The sequence below is a fragment of the Anomaloglossus baeobatrachus genome, chromosome 4 (assembly GCF_048569485.1).
Source record: "Anomaloglossus baeobatrachus isolate aAnoBae1 chromosome 4, aAnoBae1.hap1, whole genome shotgun sequence".
Taxonomy (NCBI): Eukaryota; Metazoa; Chordata; class Amphibia; order Anura; family Aromobatidae; genus Anomaloglossus; species Anomaloglossus baeobatrachus.
In genome coordinates, this window is record NC_134356.1 from 287,182,242 (window position 1) to 287,210,210 (window position 27,969).

Genomic DNA, 27,969 nt, shown 5'->3' on the forward strand with positions numbered 1-27,969 from the left:
ATACATTCCCTCTTCAACCAATTTATTAGAAAGAAAAACAAATCCAGGTCTGGTGTAATCCAAGGGGTTGCCATCACGATCCACACTGTCCCAGTCAATGAAGAGCAGAATGTTCCCCATTGGCTGGGAGAGCAATGCAGTGACCTGAGCTAACATCAATGGGTCAGCCCAGGTCACTGCAGGGCATGACAAGTGCTACTGTCAGCGAGGTACATTACCTGCGCTGATCTCCAGCACACTGACAGCACCTGACCGCTGACCGCCGCCTTCACAGCCAAGTATCGCGAGAGGCCCGTGACGTCACCGCTAGTCAGTCTCGGGTCGGAAGCGAGAGAAGGTGATGTGACAAGCGGCGGCCATGGAGGACAGTGACAGCGCTGAGGTCGGGATGTCGGGACTTCATCACCGCAGGTAAGCCGAGCGGGACCATGTGTGCAGAGTGTGTGTGCAGAGTGTGTGTGTGTGTGTGTGTGAGTGTACGTGTGTACATGCCGCGGGCAGGAGGGGGCGGAGCGAGCTGAGCGGGGAAGTGTGGGCTTTCTGCACGTAACTAGGATAAACTTCGGGTTACTAACCAAAGCGGTTTGGTTGGATACCCGATGTTTATCTTGGTTACCAGCTTCTGGCAGGCTGCCAGCGATGGCTCCTGCACACTGTAGCTGTAAAAAGCCCTGCTTTTTGCTGCTAGAACCGTTCTCGAACGTATCTAGAACTATCGAAAAAAGCTCGAGTTCTAGTTCGATCTAGAACAGCCCCAAAATCACTCGAACCGCGAACTGGAGAACCGCGAACCGCGCTCAACTCTAATTACCATATTGACTGAAAAATAAAAAAGTTACGTCTCTCAGAAGAAGATTATCGAAAAAAAAAAAGAAAAGCGAAAAATCGGCCGGTCGTGAACGGGTTAATTAAATCTTTGAAAAGGTTGCCTACTTTGGAAAATGATGTATTCTTTTAAAAAGGCATGTTGATAATACGTTATCACAGGATATTTTCATTTGAAACCCCATAGTAATTTGCTTTAATTTCTGAAAAAACTTGGCCTGTTTATTTCTGTTTACAAAAAGTCACAAAATGTATATCAATTGCTTCACTTTATTTTTTTTTATTGATTTTGCGTTACATCATGCCGATTTTTTCCCAAATTCTGAAAGATATCTTCCTATGGACCAGGAGATGTCTTAGGCCTGTTTCACACATCCGGCATTTCGCCGGATGTCGAATCTGGCACGCATGCAGTACAGTACATTTATTTATAGTGGAAGCGTGACACCATGCGGACAAATGCTGTTGTGCATGAAGCACACAACGGCATGGTGTCGCGCTTCCACTGTAAATGAATGTACTGTACTACATGCGTACCGGAGCCGGCATCCAGCAACCATCTTAATTTGGTTATCTTAGGCACTGTAGAATGCACAGTTCTCATACAATCTGTCTTAGGGACTGTAGAAAATATCATAGTTTCATAGTTACATAGATTGAAAAAAAACCTAGGTCCATCAAGTTCAACCATTGTTCATTAATTATACATATTTTGTCTATAATTATCTATAAACCATAATGCTTTGTGTACTGAGTAAATATTTCAGCCCTTTCTCTAATGTTATAGTATCTGCTATTACTACCTTTTGTGGTAGGGGATTCCATAGTCTGACTGCTCTAAAGCCCGCTTTACACGCTACAATATATCTTACGATGTGTCGGCGGGGTCACGTCGTAATTGACGCACATCCGACATCGTAAGGTACACTGTAGTGTGTGACAGGTACGTGCGAATGCGATTGAACGAAAATCCGTTCATCGCATGCACGTCGTTCATTTCTCATGAATTGAACGTGTGGTTGTGCAATATTCCCGAGGCAACACACATCGCAGTGTGTGACACCCCGGGAACATTGAACGACAGTTTACCTCCGTCCGCGGCTCCCGCCGACAATGCGGAAGGAAGGAGGTGGGCGGGATGTTTATGTCCCGCTCATCTACGCCCCTCCGCTTCTATTGGCCGGCTGCCGTGTGACGTCGATGTGATGCCGAACGTCCCTCCCACTCCAGGAAGTGGACGTTTGCCGCCCACATCGAGGTCGTATGGACGAGTAAGTACGTGTGACGGGGTTAGGCATTTGTGCGGCACGTTCAACAAATTGAACATGCATCACATATGATGGGGGCGTTGCAAATCGCATACGATATCGTATGCGAAATTGCAATGTGTAAAGCAGGCTTAACTGTAAAGAACAAATGGTTTTTAGAAGGAATAAGTCATATGCCTTTCTTTTGTAATGACTGCACATTCTTATACAGTGACAAGCAAAACAGTAGCACCTTTTGAATTTCAGGCCGATATCTCATCAAGTACAGCTTTGAGCGTGAGACTACCTTCATTTTATAGGCAATCATCTTGGATATTTCATACATAAATTTGATTTGCAACTATTTGGCATATGATTAGTTATACAGATTCTTGTCATACTACTGCATTGTTATTGTTTTGATCCAAAAAAATTTTATTTTTTATTACTATGTGGGTATTTTGTAAATCCATCTTTTGCTTTCAACACTGCCTGAATCCTTCTGGGCACCCTTTCGAATAGATTCAAGCATGTCTGTGTCAAAATCTGATTTTTATTCAATGCTATTCACAAGAGATTAACTGGGTTGAGGTCTGGGTACTGTGGGGGCCAATCCAGAATCTCTACTTTATAGTCATTTAACCCTTTACTCACGAATCTCGATGTGTGCTTTGACTCATTGTCCTGCTAAAACACTATGTTGTCATTTTTAAAAGCCATAGTACTCGAGTGTAAAATGTAACTCGGCTTGGACGTTCATAGAAAGCTCTGGTTTCAAACTACCATCAATTCTGGTCAAGTATCTAACATGTTTAAATTTAATGATTAATTCCATGAGTCTAGTTGAAAAATCTGATAAGATTTGATACCATTGATTAGAGAATTCATCATTAAAGTGGTGGTAGGATTCTTTTTGATTTTTAAACCATGAGAAATCATTTTTTTGTCTATGTACTGCCATAATGTGTTGGCATCGTAACAAGCTTTTAGCCTCTGAAACCTAAATTTTTCTAAGTCTTGCATATAGTCCCATAAAGTCAGCGATACACTTTCTGTAGTGTCGAATTGGAAGAAAAAGGTTTTGTGACCTTGATCATGCATTCATCAGTAAATAAAGGTAAATATAAAAACATGGAAGGGTCCACATTGGCAAAATGCATACCGTATTTTTCGGATTATAAGATGCACTTTTCCTCCCAAAAATGTAGGAGGAAAATGATGGGTGCGTCTTAAAATATAGCTTTATAGGTCCATTGGTGGGGGGCTGTCTGTGCGGCTCTGTGTGCGGGAGACCGGGGGTGTGCAGGCGGCCGGGTGCCTGTCAGTGCTTGCCGGCGGCCGGGTGCCTGACGTTGCCAGCGGCTAGGTGCCTGTCGGTGCCGGCGACCGGCTGCCTCTCTGTAAAGGTTGGTGAGCGTGCAACCTGCTGTCTGCTACTCTGTGCGGCCGGGAAGGTGGCAGGGTGGCTGTGAAAACTGCGGTGGCTGTGCAGCAGGTGTCCTAGTCTGTCTGCGGTCTCGCCTTCAAATGATGGTGCCGGGAGTCAGCACGTGTCCAGATGGAGATCTTGGATAAGAGCTCCATTTGTGCACATGCCGCTCCAGACACCATTTCTTTGAAGCCCGGACCGCGGACAGACTGGGACACTCACCGCACCAGTCTGCTCCACCACAGAACCAACGCAGCTTCCGCTGCCACCACTGACTCACCGCTGCCATCACTGACCCATCACTGACCCATCACTGACTCGTCACTGCCATCACTGACCCGCCACCCCCGCTGCCACCACTGACCCGCCACTGCCGCTGCCACCACTGACCCACCACTGCCACCACTGACCCACCACCATCATTGCCAACACTGATCCGCCACCGCAGCTGCCACCACTGACCCACCGCCGCCACCACTGACCCGCCACTGCCACCACTCACTGGCCGCCGCTGCCAGCACAGCCTCTGCCTCCTGTGTCCCCGCTCCACAGCCACTGCCGCCCCCCTTTGGTAAGACAACACCGGAGTATGACGGACCCAATTTTTTTTACCTCTTTTTATCTCTAAATTTGAGGTGCATCTTATATCTGGTGCATCTTATAAAACATGAATACGGTATTCCATATCAAGTTTAGAAAATGTTAACTCACCATCCAATAATTCATGTAAAACTATAGCATCCAAAATTGGGAGCATAAATATGAACCAGAGTCATAATAGAGGAAGAAATAAAAAGTACTTATCCGCCACTTTAAATCGATGAACGAAAGGAAAAGTCAGCAGGTCACTGGAGGGGCATAGTCCAAGAGGATGTGGAGAAAAACATCCAACAACCCCCCCAAAAAAAAATGAAAAACGGTTTATGTCAAAATCCAGAGAAAATGTCATAGGACAGATATTTAAAAACAGAGCAGATGATGCATTTGGGATCGCAAATGATCCTTACTCATATCTACGGTCACATGAAACATCACCCATTTTAAACACATTCATTGGGTAAGTCGACCACTCGCCCACAACCCGGTGGATTTAAGTAAACCTGAATCCACACAGAAAAAAAACACCACTTAAGTTGTAAGCAAAAACAAAGGAAAATATGATCTACACAAATATATGGAAAAAGAAACATAAGAATACAGCAAACCTTTTGGAGCACACTTCACGATATCGCCAAATATTATTCTAATATACAAGAAACAAGTTGAACACATGATTGAAAATAAAGACTTGATCTGCTGATCTGCTAATTTGATGCACTAGTTATGAGAGAATTTACAACATACTAAAATGCTCCACTGCTACATTAGAACAGAATAATGCGCATTCATAACTGTAATTACAATATTTGGATTAATTCTCAAACAAGTATAATGCACGAGAAATAATGTGTATATATATATATATATATATATATATTTATATATATATATATATATACAGATATATAGATAGATATATGTTGTATACATACATATATATATACAGTGTGTGTATATATATATATATATATATATATATATATATATACATATGTATATAAGTACATATGATGACAAAAAACACTTATTAGAGAGAAGAAATGCGAGATCACAACTAAAGTAGAATGTTAGACCACTAAAAAGATCGCATTGCCCTGGATCACCAATATTATGTCAATTGGATAGAGGCAAAGCAATCTATAATATTAATGACGGTCAAGTTGAGTGGACGGGTAAGGTCCGTGTAACAATACACTTGCGTCGGAACGCTGGGCTCATGGTGCGCAAGTACTGGGATTGTCATCTAATGGATGTGACAATACTGGGCGGCTGCATGAACCTAATAATGAACCGAATGCAGGTCAATGGGAAACCAGAGCATTGTTATTGAAGATTTCCCAGAATAATATGTAGGTTCCAAATTGATTTGCAATAGGTTTGATATTTGTGACAAGCACTAGAATAGTACTCGCTATTAGGTACACATAGTCCAAACCCAAATATTTCATTATTCGCTCATCACTAATCATAATCCATGGTTGACATGAGAGTCTCCAATGTATTCATTATGTTTGCAATACTTCTCGCACTTGCCAGCAGACATTTAATACTATTTGAATATTTAGTACTCCTACTCACCTCCCTATATTCCTTCCATGTCCCAGCCCCTCTAAATCCTCATTGACCCATACTGTCTAAAGGCTGCTTTACACGAGTCGATCTATTGTGCGATGCATCGTTGGGGTCACGGATTTTGTGACGCACTTCCGTCATTCGTAACGGCATCTCCTCATGTGACAGCTCCTTGCGAGTTCAACCGATGCCTAATCGTTTGAAATTCGGCCATCGTGTACTCATCGTTTAATTCCATAAAATCGGTCAGTTTAGTCTTAATGAACGACACATTGCAAAGTGTGACACCGTGTAATCGGCCATCCTCGTAGTTGTTTGTGACGTCAGTAAACGTTCAGGGCGTATTTGTGGTTTTAAATAATCACGCCTAATCTAATCGGATTGGTTGTAGCAGATGCGTTGTGATAGGTTATTACTGTAATAAAAGACGGCGCTGAAGCGAAACTATATATATGGTATGTAACCAATCAACCACATTAGCAGAACTGGATTGAGCAGGTCAGAAGAATTCAGGGCGTGCAACAATCCAGACAACGTCACGGAGGGCTGTATAGTTTGCCTAATTACGCCCATGCAAAAGACAGATTGACCAAAGGAAAACATGTGTGAAGCCTTTTGGACGTCCGCCATGGCCAATCAATATATCGATGAGCGCTTTGAGGTCGTTTGACAACACTCAACGTGTGACACATGGACAAATACCTATCAGCGATACAAAAAAAAAAAAAAGACTTTGCCAAATAAATCGCACGATGGATTGACTCGTGTAAAGCAGGCTTTACTGTCTCTGTATTCTCTATCAATCCCTCTATTTACTCTACTACCCTCCCTTGTCCCATATCCTAGTTTAAAGCTTAGTGAAAGATAACTCTCTTTCCTCGCTATGCTTCTTATTTGATTTGTAAAGTAATTAGCCAAAACTCCACTTTGCAAAAATGCACCTCCATATTAATTTTCTTTATGAATGCTGGTGTTTCTGGTTGCATATATAACGATACAGACAGCACAGTAGCTCAGTGGTTAGTTGTAATGGTTTCCTCTGGGTACAATACTTAGGGTACCTTCACACTTAGCGATGCAGCAGCGATCCGACCAGCGATCTGACCTGGTCAGGATCGCTGCTGCATCGCTACATGGTCGCTGGTGAGCTGTCAAACAGGCAGATCTCACCAGCAACCAGTGAACAGCCCCCAGCCAGCAGCGACGTGCAAGCGACGCTGCGCTTGCACGGAGCCGCCGTCTGGAAGCTGCGGAGACTGGTAACTAAGGTAAACATCGGGTATGGTTACCCGATGTTTACATTAGTTACCAGCGCACACCGCTTAGCTGTGTGTGCAGGGAGCAGGGAGCCGCGCACACTGAGCGCTGGCTCCTTGCTCTCCTAGCTGCTGTACACATCGGGTTAATTAACCCGATGTGTACAGCAGCTACATGTGCAGAGAGCCAGAGCCGGCAGCACAGGCAGCGTGAGAGCTGCAGAGGCTGGTAACTAAGGTAAATATTGGGTAACCACCTTGGTTACCCGATGTTTATCTTGGTTACAAGCTTACCTCAGCTGTCAGACGCCGGCTCCTGCTCCCTGCTCGCTTCATTTGTCGCTCTCTCGCTGTCACACACAGCGATCTGTGTGTCACAGTGGGAGAGCGCCTTTGAAGAAAACGAACCAGGGCTGTGTGTAACGAGTAGCGATCTCGCAGCAGGGGCCAGATCGCTGCTCAGTGTCACACACAGCGAGATCGCTAATGAGGTCACTGCTGCGTCACAAAAAGCGTGACTCAGCAGCGATCTCGGCAGTGAGCTCGCTGTGTGTGAAGCACCCCTTACTCTCATACAGATACTTGAAGGAGTTTAGATTGTGAGGTCCCATGGGGACAGTGACGACCATGTCGGTAAAGCCCTGAAGAATACGTTTGCATTATATAAGCAAGCATAATTAATACTTACATAATAATACAGCTCCATAAGACGCCCACTTATAATACATAATATATATACGCAATTTTAACATATCCATGGTGAAACTAATTTTAAGGTGTGTGACATCCTTTAGATTAAAAAATTAAATATCCAAAGGATAATGGTTAGCGCTCAAACCCAATGTTCCTATAATTCTGCAGCTAGATTTTCAGGCAAAACCCCCAAATTTGCCTAGGGTCAGACTAAAAAACTTAGAAATAATTCCTACATATAAAATCAGCACTGAATTAAGGGTTAATAATTATTTATTTCTATCCTTATTCTAGTAAAAAACTTGTGATAATGATAAACAAGACGGCACATAAATACACATAAACAACAGTGCATAAACTTTAGAAAAATTATTCCTCTAAAAGGTTGTGGAGCCCCGGCCGGCGGCTGACACATTGAGATAGAAAAAATTGTTTCAGGATTAAAAGCGATTATATTGAAGAAGGGTTTAGATGTTTTTTTTCCCAGATGAAGAAATGAAAAGATAAAAAATAAAAAAGAAACTGCACTGTCTTGGGATCTCCTGATCGGTATTGTTTATCAGATAACCTGCACTGGGTACCCGTCACGGGTGTCCCGGTGTACTGTTGCATTCCTGCATTACTGCTGTGGTTCAGCGCTAGGAGTGCGGGAAGTTTAAACATACCAAGGGGAGCTTGGTTTTATCTGGAGCGTGTGGCTTTTATTAATATCTGCAAAATGTGGAGGCGTTTTAGCTCTTCTTGTGAAGTTTTAAAAACTCCAAAAATACTGTTCTAACCTTAATGGACCGTATCACTGGAAAAATACTCATTGGACATTTTTATTTTTATTTTTTATTTTTTATCTTTTAATTTCTTCATCTAGTGAAAAAAAACGTCCAAACCCTTCTTCACTATAATCGCTTTTAATCCTAAAACAATTTTTTCTATCTGAATGTGGCAGCCGCTGGCCGGGGCTCCACAACCTTTTAGAGGAATAATTTTTCTAAGGTTTATGCACTGTTGTTTATGTGTATTTATGTGCCGTCTTGTTTATCATTATCACAAGTTTTTTACTAGAATAAGGATAGAAATAAATAATTATTAACCCCTAATTCAGAACTGATTTTATATGTAGGAATTATTTCTGTTTTTTATCCTTTAGATCAATTCGCTGAGTTTTTCAGGAAGAAGATGATTCTGAACATACTTGTGTCGTCTGTCTTGTCTTTTCAAGTATCTTTTCAGTTGTTTCCTGAGCAATTTTTGCAACATTTTGGCTGACATTTTTTTTTCTTGTTTTGTATAAGATAATAAGCAGCTTCAAAGTGGAAGCTGCCTGTGGAATGGTTAGGTCACTTATTGTATCTGCTTCATTTCTTTGGAAACTTAAGGCCTCTGCCACACTCACGTGAATTTCACGCACGTGCCGAGAGACACGTATTTCCCCTGCGTGTTGCGTGCAGGTAAGTACGTGTCTCTGGTACGTGCATGACACGTGTGTTCTACGTGTGCTATCCGCGATAGCACACGTAGAACCGGTAATTATTATACTCACCTGGTCCTTCCTGATGTCCGCGCTGCTGTCCGTGGTGCTGATCCTCGGTCTCCAGCCCTCCCGTCTCCCCGCTGCTGCTGCTGCCAGGCAGTGAAGTGAATATTCAATGAGAATAATGTGCGGCGGTCGGCAGCAAGAGGCAGCAGCGGCAGAGACAGGAGGGCTGGAGAAGGTGAGTTAATGTTTTTTATTTTTTTCCCTGACATGTGTGTTTTCTCCGGCGCGTGTCACACGGGACCGCATCCACACTACACCCGTGTGGTACGGGTGCGGGCCGTGTAACACCCGTGCTGCCGGAGAAAACACTGACATGTCAGCGCTTTGAAAATCGCACACACGTACAAACGCACACGGACACACGTTCCGTGTGGTTTTACGTGTGTGTGCCTGCTACCATAGGGTAGCATTGCTGTACATGTCTCCGTGCCGCCGGTACGTGTAAAAAATGACAAACACGTGCCGGAGGCACGGATGTGTGGCGCAGGCCTAAATCAGTTAAAAGAAGCTCAAAAGACTGAACATGTGCACAGCAAGACATTTTCAAAGTGAATCTGCCAGGTGACTTACGCTTCCCAAACCTTGGGCAGCATAAATTCCAGCCAGGCTGCACAATAATCCTCTGAAACACTCTGGCATAAAATGGAAATATAATTTAAAGATCTAGTTAAGGATCATGGTCAGACATCAGACTTATCTTGCGTCCCTCTGGCCAACTCTTTCCAGAGCCCAGAGCTTCTGCAAGTTATTGAAAGCTCTCTTCATCCCATGGTCTGAAGGTGTAACCTGTCAATAACCTCTAGCAGTCCTAAGAAGCACTGTATAACCTTACGGGTTTTCCATGGGATCCAAAAAAGATAAAAAACACATCATAGTAGTTGTAAAATGGAAAAAATGAGGAAAGTTGTGGCAGCCTATCATGTCTCAACTGTCTCTGTGCTGCGATGTGTGTCAACGCCATTACCTAACCTGAGATATTCTTCATCAAACAAAATGATAAATATTTATACTAAAAAGTGATAACTACATATGAATAAAGTCAGTCTAGTAAATGTTTACCATAGTGTTTATGACAGTAGACTTATAGTTGTGTTGTGTTAAAGATAAAAGTAATTTAGGGGTCTTTCTGAGAACATATGTTATGACATTTCTGGGATAACTGAACATGGTTTCAGATTCATTAGAGCGACATACCACAAGAAACTCTGAATACAGATACATGACCTTGATATTTATTTTTTGCTGTGCTGTAGTTTTTCTTTATTTCCAATGTGAATCGTTATATTTAGCCTCTAATAATAATTCAATTTCAGTAGCTACACATTATGGTTTTGCTTATATTTGCAAATGAATGAAGATAGATCCTTTTGTAAGAAGAAAATTATTGTAAGATGATGTATGAGAGAATCATTTTGTAAAAAAAATGAATCATTTTGTAAGATCTCTTGAGACGTTAGTTTAGGAGAGTGGTATGATGCAAAATTGTTTTAGTCAGTTGTTAACTCCTTCACAACCCATGATGCAGTGGTACGTCAAAGGTCGTGTCACGGTAATCACCGCCGACTGCTACGATGAGCCAGTGGTAATCCCTGCTGATTTGAACAGCAGACATTTGGGGCTAACAGGCCCAGGTGGATCCACGATCCACCCACATCTACTTGCCATTTAGATCGCGCTGTCAAAATGTGAAAGCTCAATTTAAATGGCTGCGGCGGTCATCGTGCCATTATCCGTCGCCACTGGAAGCCCTCCATGTGATGACCCCTGAGAGACCATGATGTACTTTCTATATTTCCTCTTAAAGGAAGTTCATTTTTGATGATCAACGCTATGGAGCTCAGATCAACAGAAATACGCAAGCAATAAGACTGTGGATCCATAAAGTGGACTGGTAAAATTAATAAAAAATGAAAAAAGTTTTAAAACATATGAAAAGATAAAAAATCCTTAAAGATCAAATCACCCCCCATTTGCTGCTTGAAAATAAAACACTTAAAAAAAAATAAAAAAATATACACATATTTAATATCACCGCATTCAGAAATGCCCAACCTGTCAAAATATAAAATCAATTAAACTGATTACTACACAGCGTGGTGAGAAAAAAATCCAAACAGCAAAATTATGTTTTTTGGTTGTGAATTTTTTTTTTATAAATGCAATAACAAGTGATCAAGATGTAGCATTCGCACAAAAATTGAATAATTTAAAATTTCAGCTCAAGACACAAAAAAATAAGCTCTCTCTGAGCCACAGATCCCTAAAAATGAGAACACTATGGGTCTCAGAAAATGCCATCAAAAGTGCTTCTCTTTTTTAGGACAAACATGATTTTTTTTTTAATCTTTTAGATAAAAGTAATAAAAGTATACATGTTTGGTATCTTTGGACTCGTACCGACCGTAGGCATCATATGGTATCTTTCGACTCGTACCGACTGTAGGCATCATAGCGACACATCAGTTTTACCATATAGTGAACACAGTGAAAAAAACAAAGCAAAACCATTGTACAGTTGCACTTTTTGTGCAGTTTAACCTCACTTGGATTTTTTTCATGTTTTCCATTACACTATAAGGTAAAACTCATGGTGTCATTCAAAAGTAAAACTTGTCCCCCAAAAAGTAAGCCCTTATATGGTAATATTGATGGAAAAATAAAAAATGAAAACGAAAAACGGACAATTGCCCGGGGGTGAAAGGGTTAATATACTAGTCTCTAAATACGAGCGAATCAGGCAAACTTGGAATTTGGCTGTTTGTGCAGATTTTCTTGGGAAATTTGAATTGCAGAAAAGTAATTCTCTGCAAAGTTAATGTAACTTATTAGATTTTGGGGTCTTTCCAGATGCAAGAACATAAGAAACAAGATGTAAAAAAATCTAAAGAAATACTTTTACTCACCTCACAACCTACCTGATTGGTTGCTCCACTTCCTTCTATTACCTGTCCAGTAGTCCCCACATCTTCTTATCAGCACTGCACAAACTGAAATCCCTTCTAATGCCGTGGAGCGTTGTGCAGAAGCTTGTGAGCGGGCACTTCAGCATGAGCAGTGCTGATAAGATGTGGCAATGCCCAGGTAGATGATGGTTTGGAATGGAAAGGTCAGAGAGGGGAGCAGTGAGATGACTAAATGAAGAAGCGAGTTAGGGTACTTTCACACTTGCGTTCAGCGCAGTCCATCACTATGGAGAATAGTGCAGTCCATTAACGCACTGCGCTATTCTCCATAGACTTGTATGGATGACGCACTGTAACGCAAGTGTCAGCGTCTCATCCTCTGGACGACGCAGCATCGTTATTTTGACGCTGCATCAGCATGTAACGTTTATTAGAGCGGCGGGAACCTTTATTTTTCACTGCGCATTTTTTTTTTTATTTTTTTTTAAATCACAGAAACTTTATTTTATTTTTTGGTGGCCGAACGTTCAGCTGAGCGCCCGGCCGGCGGAATATGAGAGCGCTCAGCTGAGCGCCCGGTCGCCGGCTATTGAGAACGATCAGCTGAGCGCCCGGCCACCCAGTGATCAGCTGATCGTTCACAATAGTCTGCTGCCGGTAAAACTGTAAAGAAGAAAAAAAAAAAAAAAAGCTTTCCGTTGTTTTGTTCGATCCGTTGCATCCGTTGTGCCATTATATGCAACGCATCCGTTGCATCCGTCACACAACGCAATGCAATGGATGCCATTCAACGCAAGTGTGAAACTAGCCTTACAAACAAATCCAAATTTTGGCAAGTGTAAATTCTTTAAAATTCGAATAGAATCAAATTTTATCTAAATATATTTGCTTATCTCTACTACTCTTTCTTTAAGTAGTATTTAGCTATTCAAAAATAATAAGTTGGTTGTTTGAAATTATAAAAAAAAATTATGTATTTTTTTCTATAACCAGTATCACTTTAGTCCATGGAGTTTGTGGTATTGCATCCAGAACCTATTCAGTTGCATGGGTATTGGAAAAGCAACAGAGAAACTATTTGTCTAACAAACAAGCAAATTCTTTAAATATTAAAGATTAAAAAAATCTTTTGGCACATTTTTTCTAACTTTTAAGGTTTTTAATTCTGAGGGGATAGTTGGGGTTCCAGGTCCTAAAATCTTCACTGATTGATCAAAAGACCACTTAGTAGTTCGCAGCTCAGAAGACAGGAGTTAGGAGGTTTGCCTGAGAACTTGTATAGAGCAGTGTATGGATGAATGCTCCCACCAATCTGCTCAGAAATAGGGCACAGTCACAAGGCCATATAACTTTACTATCGTATTGCAATGCTTGGACTGGCCGGCAGCCCTCCCGATCCTAGTGTGTCAGCACATATTTTTATGCAGCTGTCACGCTCGGGTCAGGAGAGCCGGTGGCCAATCAGAGTATTGCGATGTGATTTTCAGCCTAGTTATATGGCCATGTTACTGTGCCCTAAAAAGAATTTCCTAAAGTTTATTTACTCTTTAACGGGATTCTCTGATGAAAACAAGATATCACCTATCGATCAGAAAGGGGATAACTAATTGATTAAGGTTGGACCATTTGAATCTACATAAAAAAACAGAACAGTGACGTTTTATCCCCGTTAGAATGGAGTGAGAGTATGCATGCCCAACCAACACTCCATTCATTCCAAATGGAGATGCTGAACTTTTTGCTAAATGAATGGAGCGATGATTGGGTGTGAGCAGTCCTTTTAATTTTAAAGGGCATAACAGTCATGGATACAAATGTTAATTTCTGCAGATTGGTGCAGAGCCCAGTGATTGGATTCCCACCAATCAATAAGTTATGCATCCAGTGGATAGATGATAACTTGATTTCACCAGAGAATACCTTTAATTTCTGGCGTATATTCAAAATACTAACTGTTTATGTTAATTTACAAAAACCATATGGATATATTATTTATTATTACATCTGCATTTTTATCTTTTTAGGTCACTTGGAGTTACCCAATTCTCTCCAATCCATGCCAGAAAAGCATTTCCATGCTTTGATGAACCTATTTATAAGGCCACATTTAAAATAAGTATCAGACATCAAACATCTTTCATGTCCCTGTCTAATATGCCAGTGGAGACATCGGTTTTTGCAGAAGGTGGATGGGTTACTGACCATTTCTCAGAGACTCCTTTAATGTCTACATACTATCTTGCATGGGCGGTATGCAACTTCACATACCGCGAAGCTATCACTCGCAGTGGTGTAGTAGTAAGTACATCTTTGCTTGTTATTTTATGTTAATTACATCTTTTGTTAGAAATATTACTTGATATGCTGTAAATGTAGCCATTTTAAGTGTAAAAATACAGAAGCAATTCACACTTTCACTGTACCTTCCATGTGTACCTTTATGTGCATAGCTTAATGTTTAATATAAGCATAAAGCCCTAGCAGGATTAATCAGATAGATCTCAATGACAGGATACATTGAGGTCAGGAGAGATGCATATTTTGGAATAAATGTATCTTCCATCATCTTTTTGGTTGTGGTGCCCTACAGAGGTAAAGAGACATGCGTATGCTAGTTCTTTAAAGAAAAACCCATTCAATTTGAAAAGAAACACACATGCTATGTAAAAATATAAGAATGATGCAATAAGTTGTGCAATTAATGTAGAGTGACACTCATCAATGTATATGTTTCCTTTTCTGCCAATTTTTCTTCACATGTTTTTGAAAGTTAGCTTAAATGGAAGCTATCATGTCCTCAAATGCTATAAATCTGCAGATGGGAGGTTATTAGAGTTATAATGCTGTCCGGTCACTTTACTGAAATTGCTGGGAGAAAATTAACTTCATTCCTTCCGTGAGCTACAATAATTTGCCCATGACGCACAAACAACGGGGGCGGGTGCGATAGCTCATGCGATTGCACGATATATCGTTGCGTGTAACGCCGCCTTAAGATCCAGATCCTTTTCTATGACAATCTTGAAAAAGAGTGCGTTGAAGTCAGAGGTGCCAAATTCATCAGCAGACTTTGGCTTGTTAATGAATTTGGCACATTTTGGAGCTGCTGTGTGCTGCCACAAGATATATACTCTAGTGATTGACTGGAGTACATTTCTGATGTAGGTTGCACCACTTTTGTGGTATACAGTAGGATGACATTTTGAAAGTTTCTGGAGCTGCATGTAACCAATGCAAATACATTTGCAACATTTCAATCAGTTATACTCCAAAATACTGGTAAAATCTGGTAAATAAGAGTTTGTTTTTTTTAATTTAAGCTCTAGTTATATGGACATTTTTCATCAGTATTTTAAACTAACGCTTTTTGTTTCTTCTGTAGTTTTAAGGTCATTTGTTTAGAAAAAATGTTTAGTTAGAAAATAAAACAAAAACACCTGAGAATTGTTTGTATTAACAATTTTTGTGCAAAAAGATTAAATTATTTTTTTAATTTTTTAAGATTTATTTATATTTTCATGAACCAATAAATAGGGTAGAGTTTGCTCATACAGGTATTTGGATGTTTTTGATCATCGATTCTATTGGGCTAATAATATATGTTTTAGCTAGGAAATCAAAGGCTTTATCCACAAGCCATCAGGGTTCATTCATATGTGTACCAAACAGATTATTAATATAATAAAAGTAAAACCTTTAATACAAATAGATCCATGACTTTGTGCGTACCCTTATTTTTGCTTCAGTGACTTATTCTTACTTTCTCTTAAGCAGGGTTCACAATTATATTCTGATTTCCATCCTTTTGTTCCATATTAGGAACAGGATAATAGAATTTATGGCAGGGACAGATGTGTTACATGAAAGAATTCATCAGCACCAGATGGATCCCCTAGGCTTATAATGAGGTCCGTCAGGTTTCTGTTAGTATGTCTATAATTTTATTTAAAAAAAGATAGCAGGCTCAATTGCAGATGTGAAAATAGCCTTCGTCTTATCTATGCGAATTCTAATGATGAAACAAAAACAATATTGTGGACATCTAGAAAAATAAAGACGACCTTACTGAACTTATTAAAACTAATGAAAACCAATGTACTTATGAGTTTATATTTTAAACTAATGTCAAAAATGCAAATGTAAAGAATTGTAAATAGGAATGAGTAGATCAGGCAAAAATTGAATTTGCCTGTTCTTCAGTTTTTCCTAGGAAACTCGATTCGAGAATTTATCATGTGCGATTAAATGTCCTCTGTTATACTATGGGATCTTTCCAGATAAAAATAAATGTGAGATGTAAAAAAGAAAGAGAAAAAAGAAACTCACTTCACTGCTGCCTCTCCGGCCTCCTTCATATCACATGTCTAGTCCTCATCGCCTCTTCCAATGTTTTATATATCTTACTTATTCACCTGTGAGTGCTGAATCCCTGTGCATTTTCTTGTTAGGCAGGACTTCTGGCTCTGATGAGGCCTGGGACGGTTCTGCATAATTGTGTAAAGTTACGACGTCACAACATTGTGATGTGTGCTTTCACTTTCGTCGTGCATGCACAGAAATATCCTGAGGTTCATAAGAGGCAGGAGTCCTGGCCTAGTGTCAAGAAACCCCAAGATACAGCACATGCAATTGTGATAAGTAGGGATGATCGAATATCACAAATATTTGGTAATATTCGGCTTGGCGAATATTCGACGAATAGGTCGCAGCTATGTAAATATTCAATGCGCAATGTTAGTCTATGGGAAGCCCGAATAGTTGGTCTTCGGCAACTATTCGGGTTTCCCATAGACTTACATTGCGCATCGAATATTCGCAAACAGTCGAATAGCGGCGACCTATTCGTTGAATAATGGGTGTAGCCGAATATTTGAGGTATTCGGTCATCCCTAGTGATAAGAAGATTTGACAAGAACCGGATGGGTGATGCCAGTCCTTGTTTTTTCCGCAGACATTTTTAACCTTTCATGGTTCAGCAAAATGTAGGCCAGTGGTCATCATCTCACTGAATTCAAGCAACAGGGAATTGCAAAAAAAGTAATTTTGGCGATTTTTTTTTTTTGTAATATTCCAGTAGAATTTGATTTCACTCTAATATACCATATTTTTTGCTTTGTAAGACACACTAATTTCCCCAAAAATTGAGGAGGAAAATAGGGGTGCATCTTAAAAAATGAATCTAGCTTACCGAGGAGAGCTGTGGCAGTGGAGCGGAGTCACAGGAGGTTGGTGCCGCTGCTATCGCCGGCTTCCTGCAGCAGCGGCACCAGTGGAGTGATGCTGGAATTGCTGAGGGCCTATAACTGGGGTACCACGGTTGCACGAGGATGGTATCATGGATCTGCTGGCAAATGGCTGTGGAGGTGGGCACCAAAGATCTCAGAATGAGATCTCTATCAGAGCCTGTGCTGCCTCTGACACGATGGACTTCAGAAAAATGGCTGCAGAAGAGGCATAGGTGCAGATTGACATCTCAGAGAGTCGAGATATCTATCCACACATATTCTGCCTCTGTACGCAGATCCTCCACAGCAGTGCATCATCCACATATCTCCATAGCAGTGCATCATCGACGGATCCTCCATAGCAGTGCATCATCCACAGATCCCCAATAACAGAGCATCATAAACAGATCCCACATTACAGTGCATCGGCCATAGGTCCCCCATAACAGTGTGTCATTCACAGGTCCCCCATAAAAGAGTGTCCTCCACAGATCCCCCATAACAGTGCGCCATCCACAGGTCCCCCATAAAAGAGTGTCATCCACAGGTCCCCCATAATAGTGTGTCATCCACAGATCCCCATAACCATGCGTCATCCACAGATCCTCTATAACAGTGCATCATCCACAGACCCCATATCACCCCACAAGCTTTCCCTTATGTTATTCACAAACATGGTTTATGATACTTACAATGCTGTTTGTTGACTGCTGTTGAGTTTATACTGTTAAAATAATGTTTTTATAATTTTATTAAAATGTTTTAGTGCACTATTTGGCTCAAAATCCATACTTTTTAATTTTCCTCCTCTAAAACTTAGGTGACTCTTTTAATCAGGTGCAACTAATAAAGCTAAAAATACGGTAATCGCTCATCTCTAATTGTAAAAATAAACAATAGTTTGATCATCTGAGAATCTTGGGAATAATATCAAACCCCAAAAAATATTTTAAAATATTTCTGACTGCCATATTTGGAGTAGGAAAGGAATTTTTAGACACATTTAACATCTGCCTCATGGGGTTCTTGCGTACCTCAGAATCAACATGTTAAATTATAGGTTGAACTCAATGGACTTGTCTGTTCTTTCAATTGCAAAATTACAAAACTATGAAATATAGTTTAATATAATTTCACATAATTTCACTCATTAGTTTCCAGTCAGTTTGGATAATTTTGACAAAAGTCCATAACATTTTTACAATAAATACTGAAGTGAAGATTAACAATTATATTCTGTTTCTGATTCTCAATTGAAATGTACTATATCATATTACAACTCATTATTTCACAGTTTGATGTTGTTTTGTTGTTGAGCTGCCAGTTCTGAAACACCCCTGCCAGAATAGGATCTAAACTCGCTAGTGTCAGCAGGTGTATTATAAACGTCCCTGCTATTCTCTGAGAGTTATGACATATAAGCTTTGTATTTTAAACTCATAAGTAATGGCAAACATAAAAGTTGATTAGAATAAAAATTCTAAATCTTTTTTTCTTTTGTGTACCCTATTTAGTCATAACATTAAAACCTAATATGGTACAGATCACCCTAATGCCACTAAAACATCTCCAACCTGTTGTGGAATAGAATTCAAAAAGACCTCGAAAGTATAAAGAAGCAAATCTACTAAGACTCAAATTTAGCAAATTGCTCATATTTGACATGGAAATTTGATTTCCATCAAAGTTATGCCAAGTAAATTGAATGTCTCTCCAGACACTTGAGCATAGCTACATGAAGTAAAAAAAAAGATGAAGACTTACCTGCTTCATTCCTGTCATCAGCCGAAACATAAATAATAATAAAAAAATCTTTATTTTTATATAGCACTAACATATTCCGCAGTGCTTTACATACATCAGGAACACGGTCCCCATTGGGGTTCACAATCTAAATTCCCTATCTGTATGTCTTTGGAGTGTGGGAGAATACTGGAGAACCTGGAGGAAACCCATGCAGATGTTGTCCTTGGTAGGATTTGAGGACTCACAAAAATCCTCAAACCCTTATTAAAATGTAAGTTTTATTAATAGTTATTAAAATAACCCCATAAACACACAAACAAATAGCAAACCAGGGTCAAATAACCCCTCAATTGGTTGATACAGTTTACAAAGGGACGGTGCAAGGAAAGGGGGGAGGGATGGTTGAGGGGGGGGGAACCTGATTAACCCTCAATAATACCAGTGTCCCTACCTAACAACGGAGGGTGGGACACCTTAAGTTACGGGCGCCCCCGTTCCACGTTGACTAGCCTTTTTCCCTCACCTTAAGGATAAAAGAGGGGGGAGGGGAGGAAAAAGGGGGTTGTTGGAACTGTCCCAAGGGATAAAAGAGGGGAATTAGGGTCTAAAAATGTACATAAATATATTTGAACCCAGGGGTCCAGCGCTGCAAGACTGCAGTACTAATGTGGCGCCCTGGACTAGCCAGGTCGTCACAGGTAACACACACACACACCCCACCCCCACTAGACAGTACCATTAGCCAAACATAAAATCTTTGTTGCCTCCCTCCAGGGTCTGATGTCCACACCAGGTGGAGCGGAGCCAAGCGGTTGGCCCCGGTACCGACCGGGGAGCGAAGTGAAGCCAGCACACACAGGCAGGGCCATCAGACCCCGACCAGGCTTGGAGTCGCCGTCAACAGTCAAATCCGAGTGTGACAGGAACCCCAGGGGTTTCCTAACAGCCAAAGACCCGTTAGAAGGCGACAGTCCACACTGTGAGGGTATACAGCTACCGCCTAAGGCTAGACACCTAAGGGCCAGTGCCTGCGAGCAAACGGGCTCCTCTGGCATCTATACACCGGGAAGCGGACTACCGTTGGGGACCCATCGTAGTCAAAACAGTACACAAAGGAGCAGGGAAAGACAGCCGCCATCACCTGTCCAGGGAGAGACACTGCAGCTGGCTGTGGGACCCGTCAATCCAGCCGTTTGGTTTACCAAGGACTTTGTGCATCTCTTGCTGAGTGAGTACACCCGTGCCATCCGGCACCGCGCCGCGTTGTCCCTGCAACCCTGCACCTCACCAACCCTGCCTCCCCATCACACCACCGGGCCCCGGGACCACCGACCCCTACCCACGGAGGGGGAAAACAACATCCCAGCTTCTCCCCACCATTGCTCCCGGGATCCCCGTCACCAGCAGCGGTGGTGCCCATCTTCACCACAACCTGTGGGTGGCGTCACGGACTAAATCCCCCAAACCATCCACCCTTTTCACTCAGGGGCGAGGAGCGCCGCTCGAGTCCCTGGATCAGGCCCGCTGCTCGAGCCACCGAGCAGCAAGCGCAGCAGCGCCGGACCCGAGCGTTAGCGAGTGCGCAGCAGCGGCGTCCTCCCCGCCCGCGACACTAACCACTGAGCCACCGTGCCGCCCACTAAACATGGGCTCTTCTTTCCATTGTCTCACGGTATTAGTCATTCGTTTCAGCCTTCTTCACTCCCATTGTACCTCCTGGAAATTACTATACTTTGGGTATCATGATGTGACATGGACATGACATTTTTGAGCACATGACATATTGCTGTACATTGTGACATGTGATGTACAGTCGGGGCTCTAGAAACAATCGAAGAAAGGCCAAGACGATGAAGTGCATTTTTGCAACATTGGAATGAAGAGGTCAGATAGGGTGGAGGACCAGATGGTGGCCAAGAGAAGAACAAGAGAAGTGAGAGATAAGGTAAATATTAATTAAAAAAAAAGCTTTTCCCATTCCTCTATAATTCAGCAAAATCGTGACCAAATGTCAGATGTGTTATGATATCAAGCTGCTTAAAGTCACCTCACCGCTACAGTCAATCACATATCACAATGGTCTAGCAGCAGGTGGAACAGTGGCATCACTTAGCTTCCTGTCTTTGCATAGACAACCGTGCTGACTGCGATGGATCCATGTGGGTGTTGATAGGTGAGAATCATTTAGCTTATTATTTTTCACATATTCCATTCCCTGTTAAAAATTTTATTTTGCCTGAACAACTCTTCAAACCTTTATATAACATAAAAATTTTCCGTGTTTTTTTATGTGGCTGTGGGGGATGGGTTGTTGTTTTGAATGTCATCATAAACTCTTCCTTTCAATACATTGGAAATATAAGAATTGCTTTTATTGTTCCTTTTTCATTGTGCATTAAAAATTACCAGGTGAAATGATTATCCAGGTTGGTACATATGCAGAGATACCAAACTTTAATATATTTTTTTTTATTCCAGTGCTGAAAAAGTATTCTGCAATTTTGAAAGAAAAAAATATATTTTCATATGTCGCCATATAGGAAGACCTGTATTTTTCCATTTGTTTAAAAATTTGCTACGGTGGCAACCCGCATACCTCCTCAGTCCCGCCCCATTTACCCTGGTCAATGATTTTACCTGTATCAGGTCATTTGACTGAGTTACCTGTTGCGGCACTTGCCTCCATTCTGGTTTCTGACCTCATAGTTGAGGTTGTGTTGCTTGGAAATTCTGTCTGTGATATATGTTAGTCCATCTGTCTGTCTGACCAGTCCATTTAAGTTTCCATTTTTTCTATGCTTTGTCCCCCCTGATTTCACCCTGGTTTGCCTCCCGTTCAGTCCTGACTGCTCCTGGTTAGTCGTTTTTTGTCTGTGTCCTGTACCTATGCTGTTATCCCTTATTTCTGGGTTCTGCCATAAGTTTACTGCTCAATGACCCTCCGATTAGCTGTTGAAGGCCCAGGGACTGTCCAGGAGTTGTACCTGGTGATTAATGAAGCCTACTCTCACCACTAGAGGCTCTAATGAAGATCAGATAGTCACTTAGCTATGCCTCTCTGCAGTGGGTAAATTGAGTCCTGTGGGGTAGTGGGTCCACACACTCACTCCAACTATAACAGTAAAGTCAGACCATGGACCTCGCTGACACATTCATAGCCCTTGTTTTTTGTCTGAAAGTGTATCTGTGCTCTGTGTTTGAGTCCCATTTTACAACCTGGCTGTGGACTGCAGGATGCTTGCTGCCATCTGACAGATTTGTCTGCCTTAAGCCTGCTTAACACGTGTCGATATGTCATGCGCTCGCATTTGTGATCGCACCCGCCCCTATTTCTTGCCCGTGTCGCACAAAGTTGTAAACTCCCGTCACACAGATTTACCTTCCAAATGACCTCGCTGTGGGCAGAGAACATCCACTTCCTGAACGGGGAGGGACGTTCGGCGTCACAGCGACGTTACACAGCGGCCGGCCAATAGAAGCGGAGGGGCGGAGATGAGTGGAAAGTAAACATCCCGCCCACCTCCTTACTTCCGCATTGCTGGCGGCTGAAGGTAAGCTGCAGTTCATCGCTCCTGGGGTGTCACACGGAGCGGCGTGTGCTGCCTCGGGAACGATGAACAACCGGAGCACAGAAGGACGTTCAATTTTTTTGAAAATGAGCGACCTGTCAACAAGCAACAATAAGGTGAGTATTCGTTCACAGTCGCTCATTTGTGTTACACGCTACGATACGTCAAACGAGGCCGGATGTGCGCCACTAACGACGTGACCCCGACGACATATCGTTTGATATATCGTAGCGTGTAAAGCCCGCTTTACCTTCTGGTCTGCAGTGCCTGGGTCTCCAGATTCTTGTATGATTCCCACTCTGAATCTTTGTATCTTCTGTCCTTGTCTGTTATTGGTTGTCAAGTTCTCTGTCTGGCTGTGTGTAGCTTCTGGGGTTGCAATATTCCATTAGCTGCAGAGAACCTTTTGCTCTCTGTCTGCATGAACCAGTTTGATATTTCTGGTTACTGTTTTTAGTATCTTGTCCTGCATTGGGTTTTTTTGCTCTCTTCACTCCTGCTGGTCATTTGTCTATTTTTTTTTTCTGGCTAAAAGAGAAATTACTGTCACATCAGCAAATCACTCATCTCCTCAGCCCATTCACCATGATCACTGTGTGGATTCTCCCTGGCTGAGTTGCCTGTTGCAGCACTTCTCTGACACTTTTTCTTCAGCATATGGCTTCCATTTGGCCTTAGAGGACTTCACTCGTCTCTGCTGAAACATAACCCTGCTTTGTCCTGCAGAGATTAGGTTTCCTAAGCTATCGGTGAGCAAGGTCTATTTTAGGCAACTTATGACACCACTCCTTACCCGAGCGTAGTCCTTAGCCTGCTAGCACAAAGTTTAAGCTTTTCATCATATTCTCATTGTCTACAGAACCATTCCTGATCTCCCCTTTGTACCCAGGCCCGACTCTAAACCATTTGACTATGCCTCTGTCTCACCCACCTGTACCTCGTACCTGCACCTCTGACGGTCCAGTCACCTGCTATAGTCCCGGGGACTGCCCTGGAGTGGCATCTAGTGTCTACCAGCAGCCCAGCTTATTCTCACAATCAGAGACTCTAGTGAAGACCCAGTAGATGCAATTATTTTTTTATTTTTTAAGGTTGACAAACGTGGTGATTAACATTTTTATGACAGATAAAACAGGGATACTTAATGTATCCACTCTGCTGTCATAGGGGCATCTTTAGATCCACACACATTGGCCACTGATGATTGTGGTATATTTTCTGTAGGACCAGAACAATTGTGTTTTTTTCTTTAGTCATCTTACTTGACCAAGTTATTTGGATTGATCCATATTTGTATCCAATGTTTAAAAGCACACGGAAAGGATCCACTTAGAACAGTCTATGTATGTACAGCCGCCATTCGCGTGGTTGATTTTGTAATATGCCATTTTCATCAGTAAGCCTTGAACATTGTTGTAATAGACAAAATCAATTTACTCCAAGAAGAAAGGCAGTAAATTGTTTTCTATATTGCGATAGTATGTCATTTTGATTTTATAAATACCTCTGTTGAGGAAAACATCCCAAATTTATGTGTTAGCAATAGTGCATTATCTCAAAAAGTAAAGCTATCACAAATAAAAAATCAATTACATATTCTGATTCAGAGGACTGAATATGCCTAAAATCAAGCTTAATACTTGAAGCGCCAAATTTGTTTTCTTCATTTGTCCCTATTACTTCATATCTTGGGATTAAGAATTAGCCTTTTGCTATTACAACTGTATAACAAATTTACTATAATTTAAAAATCTGTTTCAAAAGCCTTAGTAGCTGCAGGTTCCCAAAATTTGATGCAGTATTTTAAATGTGTTCTCTACTATTGGACAACCCCTTTTCAATATTCCCAACGTGCTGCATAGGGTAAGAAAAAAGCTTTGCTTCTCAGCTCTGAGCCACCTCCACCCCGGGTTCATGGCATATGCAATGTTACTTGAGTGCTAGAGCCAATTAGCAGCCACTTATCGGCTGCAACTTTCATTATCCCATCAGATAAGACAACCACTATGACAGAACTATGAAGACTGTAGTCTATAAACTGCTATTGATTGGCTGCAGAGCACCTGTAACATTATTTTTGTCGTTATATCACCAATCGCTTTAATTCTTTTTCTTCCTTAGAAAAAGATTAGTATAGTTTTATTAACTCAACACATGCATTGCCTAATCTTAGGAAAATAAATGAATGGATGGATATACAGTATAATCTAATACAAAATATCAAAAATACATTTTCCGACATTTTTAAACACCAGTTCCACATTTCATGATCGTGACTATGAGACATTAAATTTTGTGTCCAAATGATTGTTCGCTGGCAACGATGGTTCTGTGTCAATCCCAATAACCTAATAAACTTGCATGTTTATTTCAATGAGGAGAAATCAATAAACCACTGGCAGACACCAAAGAATCAGTTATGTTAATGTCCGAACAGCAACATCAATAGTCTGTGTCCATCAGGCCGGAGTCTAGAAAACTGCTTTTTATCTGATGGTAGCTATGGCTCATTTTTCGATTAGCTAGCCTGGCATTTTGTCATCATTTTGGCATGACACACATGTGGCATCATGCCAGGGTGATTAATCAAAAGAAGAGTTGCGGATGTTTCCATGTAGAAGGTAGTCCACATGGCTCCATTATGATGGCCATAGATTAATGAGTTACTTCAGGAAAGGTCCATTAATATTGAATAGGTCCATAAATATTGAATAGAATTATCTTTTTATTCCCCTATTATTCTCCAGTCTGGTAGTCTAGGAGAAGAGATGCTGATTTGCACATCTACCAAGTTTAGGGATTAAAGTTCTTTAGATGACAATTCCAAAGCTTTGGTCAGCATTCTTATATTTCTAAATATTTTGGACGATGGAATTTAACAATATAATTGATCCAAAATATTTAGAAAAAAATCCCAAAAAGTCTTGATCACAAATTCCAAGAGTTTATTGCCTTAATTCAAGATATTAATAAATGGAGTGACTCACCCAAAATTTGATTAGTGGAGACTTCCTTGATTAAGGGAGAAATTTATTTTTTTATCTAGCATCTTTGGTGTTAAATCTACCAGGAAAGGGTTAAAAATAATAGTAACTAATGCTCATTATAAAGACACGAGTGTCAGTGGGTGCTCTTAACCGCTGGCCTTGCTGTCTTCAGAAAGACTGCACAGACCAGGGCTCATAAAATTTAAGCTGGCTCTTCTTTCCCATGGTAGAACACTACTCTGACAACACAGTGTGAGTGAACCACACACTAGTAAGACTTTATTGGTTCACCAACAGGCGAAAACATATAGTACATTCCTTACAAGAACACAAGATGGTACAAGCAACAGAATCTCATCCTTCCTTTGGGATGAGAACGATTTGAGTCCTTGTGATTTTTGGGCTTCCAGGGCCAAATATTCCAGTCCAGCAGCACCCTGTTTTTTGTGGGCAGCCACTGAGAAGAGATAACGGCAAGCTTAGGAAGCAGTTCTGGGTTTCCTCAGTCGGAACCATAGCTTTTCAGCTATAATTATGTATCATCCATTCTTTTCGTGCAGTTCTATAGTTACCCAGCTGAAACCAAGGTTTCTAGGTTGGGGGCATGTCGAATAATAATAATAATAATAATAAAAATAATAATACTGATTACATGAGCAAGTCCCTTTTATACCATCTAGTTCTCCATTCAGGGAATTGGCTCTTACAGAACTGGTTGCAGATGACTTCTCTCATTGGTCAAAAGTTGAATCTGACTGGTTAATTTTTCTCTGATCTATGCAATCTTGGAGCTGAGGCAATACCCATTTACAAACAGTAAGGGGTGCTTCACACAAAGCGAGCTCACTGCTGAGATCGCTGCTGAGTCACGCTTTTTGTGACGCAGCAGTGACCTCATTAGCGATCTCGCTGTGTGTGACAATGAGCAGCGATCTGGCCCCTGCTGCGAGATCGCTGCTCGTTACACACAGCCCTGGTTCGTTTTCTTCAAAGGCGCTCTCCCACTGTGACGCACAGATCGCTGTGTGTGACAGCGAGAGAGCGACTAATGAAGCGAGCAGAAAGCAGGAGCCGGCATCTGGCAGCTGAGGTAAGCTTGTAACCAAGATAAACATCGGGTAACCAAGGTGGTTACCCGATATTTACCTTAGTTACCAGCCTCTGCAGCTCTCACGCTGCCTGTGCTGCCGGCTCCGGCTCTCTGCACATGTAGCTGCTGTACACATCGGGTTAATTAACCCGATGTGTACAGCAGCTAGGAGAGCAAGGAGCCAGCGCTAAGCAGTGTGCGCGGCTCCCTGCTCTCTGCACATGTAGCTGCATTACACATCGGGTTAATTAACCCGATGTGTACTGTAGCTAGGAGAGCAAGGAGCCAGCGCTCAGTGTGCGCGGCTCCCTGCTCCCTGCACACACAGCTAAGCGGTGTGCGCTGGTAACTAATGTAAACATCGGGTAACCATACCCGATGTTTACCTTAGTTACCAGTCTCCGCAGCTTCCAGACGGCGGCTCCGTGCAAGCGCAGCGTCGCTTGCACGTCGCTGCTGGCTGGGGGCTGTTCACTGGTTGCTGGTGAGATCTGCCTGTTTGACAGCTCACCAGCAACCATGTAGCGATGCAGCAGCGATCCTGACCAGGTCAGATCGCTGGTCGGATCGCTGCTGCATCGCTAAGTGTGAAGGTACCCTATGGAACAGATCAGTCTGGGAAGAAACAATGGTTATTGCCTTTTGACTTAACAAACAATGGTACACATACAACTGGCCTATTTAAGAACAGTTCACCTACAAATAGCCAAATGCTGTGTCGTCACAATCATCTCTGCAACCTTTCTAATACCTGTCTGGCTGCTTCTGATCTCAATTCTGTCCTCTAATAAGCTCTTATTCCTTTCCTTTATTCCTCTAAATATTATGGCAGATGGTGTCATTTACTAGGCTTCATGTGGTCATGTAAGATGCAGCGCATGTCATTGATGTGTGTCATGTCTAGAGATGAGCGAACCGGTCGCGGTTCGGCTCGAGGTTGGTTCGCCGAACGGAGGTCCCGTTCGAGTTCGGCTCATCGAACGTTCGACGAACCGAACTCGAACTGCATAGGAAACAATGGCAGGCATTCACAAACACATAAAAACACCTAGAAAACACCCTCAAACGTGTCCAAAAGGTGACAAACAACTCACAACACAACACAAACACATGGGAAAGTGACAAGGACATATACTCATGCGAAAACAAAACAGCTGGACAAGGAAAAAGAGGAGGAGACACAGATATATGAGTATATGCAAGGAAACATTGATGCCATTACTGTGCAACTGGAGCCCTGCTCATTCTAGGCTTCCAATCTGGATAAATTGCCTGAGCTCGCAACGTACGCCT

The 27,969-nt window shown here is 41.8% G+C and overlaps 1 protein-coding gene across 1 annotated transcript in view; it reads left to right on the forward strand.

Annotated features, from left to right (window-relative positions):
- Positions 1 to 27,969, forward strand: part of TRHDE (thyrotropin releasing hormone degrading enzyme) — a 1,371,551-nt gene that overhangs the window by 201,967 nt on the left and 1,141,615 nt on the right. The window contains exon 2 of the mRNA XM_075344896.1: positions 14,084 to 14,357. Within this exon, the coding sequence (XP_075201011.1) occupies positions 14,084 to 14,357 (274 nt within the window). The remainder of the gene's footprint in view (positions 1 to 14,083; positions 14,358 to 27,969) is intronic.